This window comes from Aptenodytes forsteri, unplaced genomic scaffold, assembly GCF_000699145.1.
Source record: "Aptenodytes forsteri isolate BGI_AS27 unplaced genomic scaffold, ASM69914v1 Scaffold155, whole genome shotgun sequence".
Classification (NCBI taxonomy): Eukaryota; Metazoa; Chordata; class Aves; order Sphenisciformes; family Spheniscidae; genus Aptenodytes; species Aptenodytes forsteri.
In genome coordinates this window covers 6793414-6805252 of record NW_008794446.1, presented here as the reverse complement: position 1 = coordinate 6805252, position 11839 = coordinate 6793414, and the positions used below count along the sequence as shown (strand labels likewise).

General features: G+C 41.4%; 1 protein-coding gene across 1 annotated transcript in view; it reads left to right on the top strand.

Moving 5' to 3' along the window:
• Positions 1–11839, top strand: part of MTUS2 (microtubule associated tumor suppressor candidate 2) — a 208560-nt gene that overhangs the window by 17627 nt on the left and 179094 nt on the right. The window contains exon 3 of the mRNA XM_009290220.1: positions 5323–5529. Within this exon, the coding sequence (XP_009288495.1) occupies positions 5323–5529 (207 nt within the window). The remainder of the gene's footprint in view (positions 1–5322; positions 5530–11839) is intronic.

Here is an 11839-nt window from a genome sequence, read left to right as displayed (position 1 = left end):
CTTTGGCACCTCTAGTTTTCTCCCTGCATAACCTCACGACATCTTTGTAGTCCTCCTGAGTGGCCTGCCCCCTTCCAAAGGTCATAATCTCTCCTATTTTCCCTGAGTTCCAGCCAAAGCTCTCTGTTCAGCCAGTCCGATCTTCTTCCGCCGGCTCGTGTCTTTCGGCACACGGGGACAGCCTGCTCCTGTGCCTTTAAGATTTCCTTCTTGAAGAATGTCCAGCCTTCCTGGACTCCTTTGCTTTTCAGGACTGCCTCCCAAGGGGCTCTATCAACCAGGCTAAATTGTCAGTCATAAGAATGGTACAACAATCTGGCTGCAGCAGCAGACAAATGCTTCATACCCTACCTCCTCCCTGAGGAGAGCCAAGCATCGTTGCTGGCTGGGCACCCGCAGCGCCTCTGAGCAGCCGATGAGCTGGGTGGATGAGATGTGGCTCTGGTGCACAGAGGAGTGGTCTTGCTGCTCTGGGCTTTCAGTGGAAAATGCAGTGAGTGTGGCTCAGGCACTGACAGTTCCTGTGCTAGATGTTTGTCGGATGCCGCTGCTTTGCATGTCAGCTACAAAGCAAACGTGGTCATTTGCAGTTTTAGTGAAGCGCGAGCTGACAAATTCTTGGGGTGGTGGGAATGTGCTAACCAGCCTTGGGTTGCCTGGGAGCTGGGAAGGCACAGAGCAGCTTTTTGGGGTGTTTAAATCTGAAGCAGGAGGGGATGAGCATTTCCTACTGTATGACAGTAGACTAGCCGATCAGAAATTAATTGAAGTTCAGCAGTAACAACTGTTTTGCGTTTGGAACTGAACTGTCCCAGGCTTGACAGTATTTGGATGAGAGACCATCGGGTGCTGGGCATAACCTTCTCACTGCTGTTTAGATGTAAATCATTAAAGCCTCTGTTTTAAAGCCCCTTTCCTCAGTTCTTGTTCAGAGAGAAGTCATTATGTCTATAACAGGGAAACCACAAAGGTAGTGGCAACAGAATAGGTTTCTTACTTGCGCAATTCGTTTTTAATCTGCAAAGGTATCAATGATTGGGTTAGCTCTGCTTGTATTATCTCTGACTAGTTCAGTGACCTTGCAGCTAACTTCTTTGCCCTAGATTCCCCAATATGAAATTAGAATAATGATGTTCAGAGCATCCTATGAAAGAAAGTGAGCTTTCTGAGAGAAAATGACAACTAATGATGAAAGTTTTAACAGAAATGCCTGTCAAAAAACCCCCAAACAACCAAAAACCCTACCACAAGAAAACAAAGGCTTGCCAAGGTTCCCTGAATTGCAAGCGGAGTTGAAGTCTTGAACCACTACTCTTTTTCATAAGAACATATCTGTGTAACTACTTTCTTTAATTTTTCATTCATTTCAGCTAAAATCTATTTCAGATTTCACAGAGAAGTCACATGGAAGTTGCTTATACATGTGCCTGGAGTCCTGATTCACGTGCAGTGGGGATGCATAAGAAGCCTAGCTCAGACTTTTCTTAAGGCTCCCCAGCCACATCTGGTTTGTGTCAATCAGTCTCTACCTCAAAATGTTTTCATGTTTTAGATGGGAACAGCTTGAAGTGTCATAGAAAATCACTTGTGTGCCATACAGACAACAATACTTAATTCTATAATTAGCTTCAGGCAGTGAGACAGCTGGAAGGATTTTTTGCCGATTTTTTAAGCTTATTTTGGCAGATTTTTACTAAAATGAAAGCTGCTCATTAAAATAACTTTTGTTTTGAACTCCCAGACCTTTTTTGCGGGAGTGCTTCTATAATTCTAAGAAACAGAAATAATGAAAGAACATCCATCGTAAAACTTGATGATATTTAGAACAGAAAATACATACAATAGGCTGATGTCTCATGTATTTTAATGAGAAAGAAGACACAAAATGACTTAGCTTTAAGGGTTTGAATGCATCCCTAATGAGGATAATGTCCTGCCCCCAGGTCCTTGTGGTACAGAAGAGCTGGATTACAAAGAAGAGAAGTGAAAAATAATTTCAGGATGACCATGATTTCAAGATAGAAAATATTGTTAGTTCAGGGGGAATTTGACTTGAAGTCATAAACTGAAACACTCACAGAATTGTGAGAAAAACCACTGAATCCTCTGCCTGTGTCTGGGAGAATGATTTTGAAGAAAAGGTAGAGATGGCTGGGCAATTTGTCACCAAAAACTTTCTGGTTTTAAGGAAACTCTTCTTCAGTGACACCCGTGGTGCTCAGTGTGCCGTGGACTGCAGGTGCTTGGTCGCATGGCGGTGCAGAGAACGGACAGCCGGGGGACTTGGTGGGGGCATCCCTGCGGTTGAGCTGGGGACATGGGAGTCCCAGGTGAACCTCACTGTCCTAGGGCAAACGCATTTCAAATGCTTTTTAAATAAAACCATTTCTAACCACTTTCACCCCCTGCCCCAGTGGAATTTCCCCTATTCTGCTGCAGGAAATCTGTGATATTTATAGCTTTTTGCTGTAAAATGGAAAGATTTCTCCCTCCACCTCAATTTTCAGAGAAAAAAAGGAATCTCAACTCTCAGCTTACGTAGCGCAGGCCTGTTGGTGCATTTTTCGGAAACCTGTAAAACCCACAAAAGACAGTCCCATATCTTCTCCCTGCTGCCACTGACCTGGGCAGGTTCCTTGCTTTTGCAGCCGCTTGCCACGGGTACTTGCCTCTGCTTCAAATCTGGATGCTACCTGGGCTTGGTCCTGTCACTGATGCAACACGGGGAATATTTTGCACACTGTGACAGAGTTGTGTGCCTTTTATCACATGCAGTTGCCCTTGTGTAATTAGTCCTTTAGGTAGCCGGCGAAGTTGATGTTTGGCCATGCCAAGCCACTAGCAAGCGTATGACTGTGCAGCCACCTGGGTAAGCAAGATGGTCTGGCCCATCCAAAATACTGCTGAAGTGTTTGTATCAGCATTGGTGGGGGCATGACAGGTCTGACTGTGGAAGGGAGAGAGCACAGGATCATTCTTCCATGGTAGAAGTGCAGCCTTACACTGACATAAGCCAATCTGAGTCCCGCCGTGCAGCAGTTATTAATGCAGGAAGGTATTAGTCCTCTCAGAGAGATTCTGTCAGAAAGATGATTAGCATGTCATTTCTAGCATTTGGGACTCTTGAAGCCTTTCACTGGACACTTTTTCTTGTTCCTACACGAAAATCAGTTAACACAATTCACACTAATTGAAAGCTGTGCTGGTAGCACTGAGGGAAACATTGAGATCAGGTTCTGTAGTGCCTTGCAGTGGAGTCATTTAGATGTGGCGTGAATGTCCCCAGCAGTGAGGAGGGAAGAAGTCTGGCTTGATGGTGCTTTGCAGATAACCATAAACCAGCTGTAATAGACTGCTGTCAAAGCAATGCAGCACAAGCCTGGCAGTAAACTGATGGTAAACATGACTGCTTATCTGTTCTCCGTGCTAATGTGCCTGTACTGCTCTTCACCTGCACCTGGAGCCCACAGCTACCTCTGAGCCCATCTTCACATCATCCAAATGAAGCCAGATTCAGGAACAGAGTCCAAAATTGTCCCTGTTGGTGCCAAAAAAGTGAACGGGGATTTTAGCAGTCTTTTATTACACACTGTTGATATTTGTTATTTTCATTTGGGTTACTCTCCACAGCATGCCCTTCTCTGGGCTGGTAAAGGTGCTGCAGTCAGACATCGATCTTGTGTCTTAATAAAGGCCTCAACTTGTGAAAAGTGGGTACAAAAAATGCATTTTTAAGAGTCTATAGTTTATAAATTATTTCGTTCATTGAGCAAGGAGCTTTTTTTGGTATCTTTTATAGGAATGTGTTTTATAGGATAACAAAACGCTTTTTAGGTTGGTGTTACACATATTTCTATTTCAAAAGAAAAGGTTTAGTTTGTTAAACAAAGCTTAGTCTTATTATTGTGATGAGGTACACAATTATCTTTCAAAATCCCCATAAAATTTTTCTGCTCAAAGGAGTTAGTCTTGTTTTCTATAAAGTCTCCTCAAAGTGTAATGCTTCATTAAGATTAATAAGGCTGTGACCTACATAGTTTACAAAAGAATTAAATACTGTAATAATATGAAGACCATATTCTTACTGCGCAGTTAATTTCTATTTTTCATTTATATTATGAATGTTCACTTCTTCCTTTGAAGTATGTGTCAGGCTAATGCACAAATAGTGTTCACTGCATAAGAATGGAAAAAGGGTGACTTCGTGGCCTTTTCTGGCAGAATATGTTGATAGTTTTAATACTGCCTTGTCTCCTAACCCACCAGTCCTGATGACTGATTAAAACACTGTGGCATCAGCTTTTGGAGAGCTTTTTTAATTATTTTTTTTTAATATATATTTTTGCTGCTCGGGATTCTACAAGGAACAGGAATACGATATTGTCAAACCTACAAAGAAAAGCTCTGTCCAAGTTTTATGTACAGTTGAGGTCCAAATCCACTTGCTATCCAGACCTTCCATTCAAAAGCAAATTCTAATCTTTGGTCCATGAAGACAATTTGGAGCATTTATGGACCTATGTTCTGGATTTGCCTAGAAAAGTTTGTCTAGGCAAGAGCAGCAGAATACAGGTTAAGACACAAGCTACAGACAAATGACCACTTAGTGGTTCCCACAGGCGGACATGGTAGCTGAACTACTGTTGTTGCCTAACTTCATCTGTTATAAGCCAGCTGCTGGCAGTTGTCTGAGACTTGGTTGATGGTTTATAGTGAGGAGAAGTCCATCAGTGGAAATGGCTGGTGGTATGTTAGAAGAGTACAACTTTACGGGTCACGTCCTTGTTCCCAAGCTTGGTGCAAGAAAAGGGCATTTTCTTTTAGCAAAAATTGAAAGAAAGACTTCAAAGAAGTGTTTTCTTTGATGGAATACAAAGAAGTCCTGTGTCCTTGAAGAGGATTGTTGGCATTCTACAATAGTTTCCAAAATTGGAGGCTATGCGTGGCGTGTTTGTCTCTGTGTATGAGTTTCTTTTAATTGGCACATAACAAATGTAAAATTAGAAAGTGATACAGCATAAAAGAAGATAACATTAAAAAAAATCTTAGCAGACTTGAACTATGTTACTTTCTGGAAGTTTGAGTTATGCCTCATGTGTCCTTGCTGCATTTCACGTTTTAAAAATTATTGCAACCTGTAATTGTTCCACAGAACTTCTTTTTAGTGGAGCAAAGAATAAGACATCACTGCAGTTTGAGCAGCTGTTAAAACTTATATTCAGTCTTTATACTGACTTTATGTAGCTGGGTGGTACAGGTAATGGTCAGTATATGCCAGTTTAGTTTATTTAATAAAAATTTCTTTCTTTTTCCTTCTTTCAGTTGATCTTAAGAAAGGCTCATGTCCAAGCGCTGCAAAATCAAATCTCCCCAAGCCCTGCCAGTCTGGACTTCGTCCTCCAGGTTATTCACGGCTGCCAGCAGCTAAGCTGGCCACATTTGGGTTTGTCAGGAGCTCAAGCGTATCCTCTGTCTCCAGCAACCAGTCAAATGACAGTGCTCAGAGTGATCAAAGCAGGACAACCAACCGTAAGTCCAAAAAGTGTCCTTCTTTCTAGAGGGATATTAAATAGATGTGTTCCAGGATTGTCCAGACTGGAGTTTGTGTCTAATTTAGGACTAATGTAATCTGTGCAGCACTCACTAATCTCTTCTGTGCCACTGAGTTGTAGGTTTGGTATCTTGATTTCCCAGTGTAATTTTTTAAAATATTACTAATAATAGATGAATAGGTGCTGAATGTACATTGCATACAGAAGGGTCTGGTTTCCCTGCTGCAGAGAAAATCACATTAAGAGTGAACCTAAGGCATTTTTGTATTTTGTTTTTACTTAGCATATCCCTTCTTACAAGCTGAAATAAGTAAATAATCACAGTAAACTCCATTTGGTAAGTACATTGCAGCCATGCAGAACACTTTAGGACGAAGATTATCTAAAATGATCAACATAGTCTTATCTGCTTTTCTTCTGCCTCTTAATACACAGTGTAATAAACTTAATTTAGAAAATTAATCAAATAATGCCAGTGATATGAAAGAGTCAGAACTGATATCGTAGCTGTCGTCTCATCTACCAGACTTGGAAGGATCCCATGGCTGAAATGTCATTTCAAATCCTATTTTCTGTAAAGACTGTTAATTTTATTAAGTACAAAATAATACCCACTGGATTGTGCGGTCCTTGGGAAGTGTGTGCATGCCCTGGGCGTGGAGCAGAAAGGGGGATTGAGGGATTTTCATGCCCATTTTTCTTTGAAGACTGGATTGAGCCTGAACTGTGTCAATATCAAAGCAAGTGGTATCAGTCTGGGAGGGCTGCAGATGGGGTGGACCAGGTGATAGGAAGCACCAGAGGAGACAAGATGCTTCAGGCTCCTCAATCTTTCAATGTTTGTATTAATTTGAAATGAATTAAAATAAATAAAATGAAAATAGTTAAAAACCCTAAGGATTTTCTCTTTCCCCTTTTATATGGGGCAGTTGAAATGCCGAAGACTAATGTGTCTAGGGACTTCTAACTTTTCCAATGCCCCCAAACATATGTTTCTGTCTATCTTGTTTACTGTTGGACTGATCACTCGCATCTGTCTATTTCCTAGTAAACTCTACTTTGAGGGTAGTCAACCTCTTTTGCTTTGCACTTTTACCCTACATTTACGCCTTTGGAAAGCTTTTCCTTTTATCTGGTGTAATCTTTTTATCTTTGGTTACATAAAGCCTTTGTTAGGGACAGAATTACCTGATTTCTGATTAGATCTAAACTACATCTCTGCAAGAAATGTTGTTGTCTAGCAGTTTCAGGTGTGAATCTGAAAAAAATATCATCTGTAGGTACAGCACTGTCCTTGAACACAGTGGATGCATACAGGTTCATACAACTGAGAATTCTCTAAAAGGAAAATACTCCAAACTGTGGAATTTGAGTCAATTGATTTCCATTAAAAAAACTATGGAAGAAGCATTACTAATCTCAGACCCAGAAAGTTACGTCTGACTTTTCATTTGTCTGAAAGAAGTTGATTTCATTTATATATTCTGGTGTATTTTTATATTATATTTGTACATTAAACCCATAAAAACTGAAACCATATTCCAATCACTGGAAGGATGTGGAAGTATTTGGCGCATACATTTTGTTCTAGCTCACTTGGTTGAAGATGGTAACCCTCTTTAATTTTGGGTTTAGGATGTTGTGACCAACTTGTGCATGTTGCAAGAATGTTTCTGACAGATACGAAAATTACCCAGGGGAAGTGTTCTGCTTGTACAAATTCATGTAGAGACGAGCTCAGCCTGTGACCTGATGAACAATAGGACCTATCACTTCTGCTCTTGCTGACAGGCTCATCTAAGGAGTTGTCTAGTTTCTCTCCACCTCCATGGGAGAGCAAGAGAATGAGCACCTCCCGAGGGTCATATCTCTGACATGGTTCCTGTGACATGCACAGCTTTCTATCCCAGAAGTCTTTTATTTGTCTTTAATTCCAAATGGATAGTGCTTCCTCCTGGACTGGGGTGAGACGAGGAGAAGGTGTGTTGCCAAGCGAGTGAGGGCACGCCTTGTGTTTAGGGTGTCAGCACTCAGGTAAGTCATCACACGAGAAGACACCTAACATCATCTGCTTTCTTTGGATTAAAGGCAACACAACTCCCGTTCATCACTCCTAATAGGCCAGATAGGTAGGAAGAAAAAATTGTTTCCTTACTGTTGAATTATTAACTTTCATAGAAATGTTATCAGTGTGAAACTGAATCTTTTTCTATTTATAGTCTATGTGCCAGCAAGAGTTAAATTAGTTGCCCAACACCCAGGGAGCACAAATTAGTTGCTTTCCATTCTACCGCAGCTTATTTAACACAGATCAGCAGTGCACTTCAACATGCACAGAAAGTAACCCCAAGAGTGGATGTAGGTGAGAAGTATTGGCTTGGGAATCTTAGCATGACATATTATTTCTTCCCTTCACTGTCTGCTGGAAGAATGGTTTTATTTAAATTAAATAAATAGCTGATTCTGTAGTTACTACCTGAGATCATGTCTTTGACTAAATCAGGCTTCCTAGCAGGGTAAAGTTTTACTGTTAATTTCCTAGCTCAGTAGGGTAGAAAATGCAAAATGATCTAGCTTTAGAAATCTTCAAACGTATATGATAACACAATTTCCTATTTAAGCAGCATCTCTGCGTGTCAGGGAGACAGAAGTAATTGAAAAATCTTGCAAGTGGGCATATGTTATAAGTAGAGGGACTGCTACTGTTGTAAATCGAGGGGCTCACCTCAAGATCTTGTATCTGCCGTAAAAAAAATTATGATGTATTGTAAGTTGCTAAAAAGCAGATTACTATGGGTGAGAGGAAAACACAGGTTTATTTTAGGGGCAGAGTGTTTTAGGGGAAACAACGATTCTTGAAGGGGTCCTAGTGAGATCCTGTTCTTGCTTTTCTCTCCCCTGCCAGATGTCTTGTGGTGCTAGCTCTTCCCAAACCCCTGATGGTTACATTTCTTTTCAGAAATCCAAACTAGTCTCTCATTTTGGCATACTAATACTGATTAAATACTGTCTAGAGAGTAAAACCCCACTTGTTTAGAGTAAGGAGACGTGAAGTTTGTGTTGCTGGGAAGTTTGTTAATGGAGCTGCGATGTGGCAGCTTTGTTCTTCACCAGATTTCTCCCCTTCCTGTGACCTCTCTGAAAGCAGTAAGCCTGGATGTGCACGGAGCCCATGCTACACTCCTCGTCTGACTTTCTGGCAATAGCTCGCATATTCTGATTCACTCAATTAAATGGATTTGCAGCGGTGGGATTGTGCTCTTTTCCCATGGTAGGGACAGGGCAGGCTGTGCAGCACTTGCCTGCTTGTCCTCTGGTCTTTCCTGGAGTCCTGTCCCTGGAGTGTGGGTATAAGCCAGGCTGCTGTTCGCCGATAACACGCCAACTGCGACAGTCGTGCCATCAGCTGCTAATCAGGATCAGTCATAACGGGGCTCTGCTTCTATGGGGTCCTGCCCAATTGTGTGCTGAGGCTGGAGGGACAGCTCTGGCATCCAAACCACTCAGCATCTTGCTCAGCTTCTGTGACAGGGAATTGACCTGCAAGCCAGGGTCACTAGTCTGTTTCGGCCATTTAAAATCCTCTTTTTGGGGCTTACATGTAACTTGCGGTTTGCACACAGGGGAGCCAGGGTCTGTGAAGCTCAGTCATGATGACGGTGGCATGTGAGGCAGCTTCTCACCTTGCCGAAGGAGGTAGGATGCAATGACAGAAGCCAAAGACCACTCCATTTCAAAGCTGGGTCCTAGGATGGATCAGGGGAGCTCACCGTGTCTCACCACTGGCTGTCCTGCTGTGTTCAAAATGAAATGGTTAAAATGGTTCAGGGTGAGCTCTTTGTTCGATATGGCAAACAAGGGCAGTTGTGTTTGAATAAAACAACTCAGAGAAGTGGAGGCAGTGAGAGCTCGCTGTACCAATGGAAGGGGTCCATCCTTTGTTGCTGCTAATGTTCCTCTCCGCTCGGTGTGGAGCGTGCAGCTGTCCCTGCCACTTTCACACCTCCCATCCCATGGCTTCCCACATCAGAGCAGCTCTATACCGCAGTGCAGCAAGGCCCACGTGCGGTCTCCTGCTGGGGCAAAGCTACATGGCCTGACGCCTGTGGGACAGCTGGGAAACCCCAGGCTGAGGCTCAGCTCCAGGTCCTGCTGTCAGCCCCCCCCAGATTTGTTCCGTGCCACAGATAGGTTTTTCCAGTAATATTTTAGTTCAAGATTACCTGAAAAGTTCAGGTTTACCCTCAGCTCTGGCATACTACTCATGAGGTTTAAAAATGCATAATATTCTAAACCATTATTCTTTATTTAGAGAGAGGGTTTTTTGTATGTCAAAAAACTTGTCGAGTTTGTTTACACTCTAAATTGGCTAGAATTGAATAATTCAGATACTTCAATCTAAGAGGAGCATGAGTGTTCTCTGCTAAATATGAGAAAAAGCGAATGACTGGCAAAGTCATGTTAAGGTTGAAACCAGTATGATTTGGAGTGGAGTGAAACAATTGTGTAAACATAAAGAAAAAACTCCTAAATAGGTAACTTACAACAAAGTGCCTAACTTTGCATATTTTCCCTTGGAATTTTACATACACTATATTGAAGCTTCTCCTGTGTCTGAGGTTCACGTCGTACACCAAAGGCCCCCAGTTGTCCGATAAGGTTCCATATTATCTTGTGATTCTGCAGTGTGGTAACACGATGCCCAGGCTGTAGTTTCTGTTTTACCGGTTTAAGGGGCGTAGAGTTCTCTCATTGCTTGTATCTGTAATTCTAGTGATCGGCTGAATATCCTGCTCACAAAATTATTTTCTGTACTTCATCAGAATAGACTCTAAACGTGCTGTAAGCACCACATGGGAAACACTTCATTAAGCACTGTGAAACAGTTTGATGTGTGGAGCATTGGAAGAAAGACGGATTGTTTAGAATGAGTTGAGATACGATAACTGCTATGAGTTTAGGAAATGGAAGAATGTAGGTATAATATTAGAAAATACTTTGTAGTCATAAGGTCTACTAGTCTGTTAAATAATCTTCCAACTCAAATGATGAAATCCCTGTTGCTTAAGATTCTTAAAATAGAATAATAGCATGATGTTAGAGGCAATTCTTCTCCAGCAAGGTGCTAGACTAAAAGACATAATGCTATTCAGTATCTACCCACAGCTCTGAGGGCTGAAGCAATTTCTTTTCAGACCGAGCAAGAAAATGGTGATGACTATTTCAAAACTTGCATTAGTATCTCATGACAGCTTTTGTTTTGTTTAAAATTATAAAAATATGAAACTGCATGTTTTGTGTAAACTTCCACGATCCCTTCTTCATCGTATAGATTTCGTGCTGGTTTTTGACCTTGCATTGCTTGGCCTTTCTAAATGCATATTAATTCTAATAAGCAAAGATGTCAAAGTGTCAGATTCAGGTGGGTAGAGAAATGGGGAAATTAAAGTGAACACAGAAGCCTTGAATAGGTGGTTAATTGCCTCCAAAAAAGGTAGAACATTCAAAACTGTGACGTGGTGGACAGATATACCAATTGTTCTTAATTACCTAAGTATGTAAATACAAAGATTTTCCTATATGAAAATACATTCCAATCATATTTCTATGACTGATTTTCTGTTCAGTTTTCTACATGACAAATTCAATTTTTTTTCCTTCTGGTCTTGTTCTGATATTAATATTTTGATGGAAGAATCACGTTATGCCATCACTTCACTCTGAATAGGACTAAAATAGAACAGTATCGAATTAGGATTTTCAGCTTTGTGGGGCAAAGCATCTGGAAAAGTGCAGTATGTCAGCCAGGAAGAGCAAGGGCTGAAAAGACATTTTAGCTGCCTTCCAGACTCTCAGCATTTACTTTTCATACTGTAGTTGTTACAGCTGGGGAAAAAAAACCCTTCAAAGAATGACTTGGAGGTGTAGGCACAGCGGTTTCTCTTTGTTTGCAGAGATTGAAACAACAGCGATGAAGTAGAAGTTGTCCGTTAAATTCAGTGGGTTTTAGATACAGTGCTTGTGATAGTGTTTTAAATGTGATAGTTTTAATAGCTTAGATAATGTTTTTACTGTCTACACTGTTACATCTTCCCCTGCCCGTCAGAGCACACAGAAGAGGGAAGCAGTACCACCCTGGAAGGGTCTGTACCACTCCCTGCAAAGAGTAAGTAGAGGCAGGAAGATCAAGCTGGTTTGGAAATGCAGAACTACTTTTATATGAAGATGCCAACCTGAAACATTTGGAGGGGTTGCAAATTTACTGAGTTGAAGTTTGTCAAAACCGA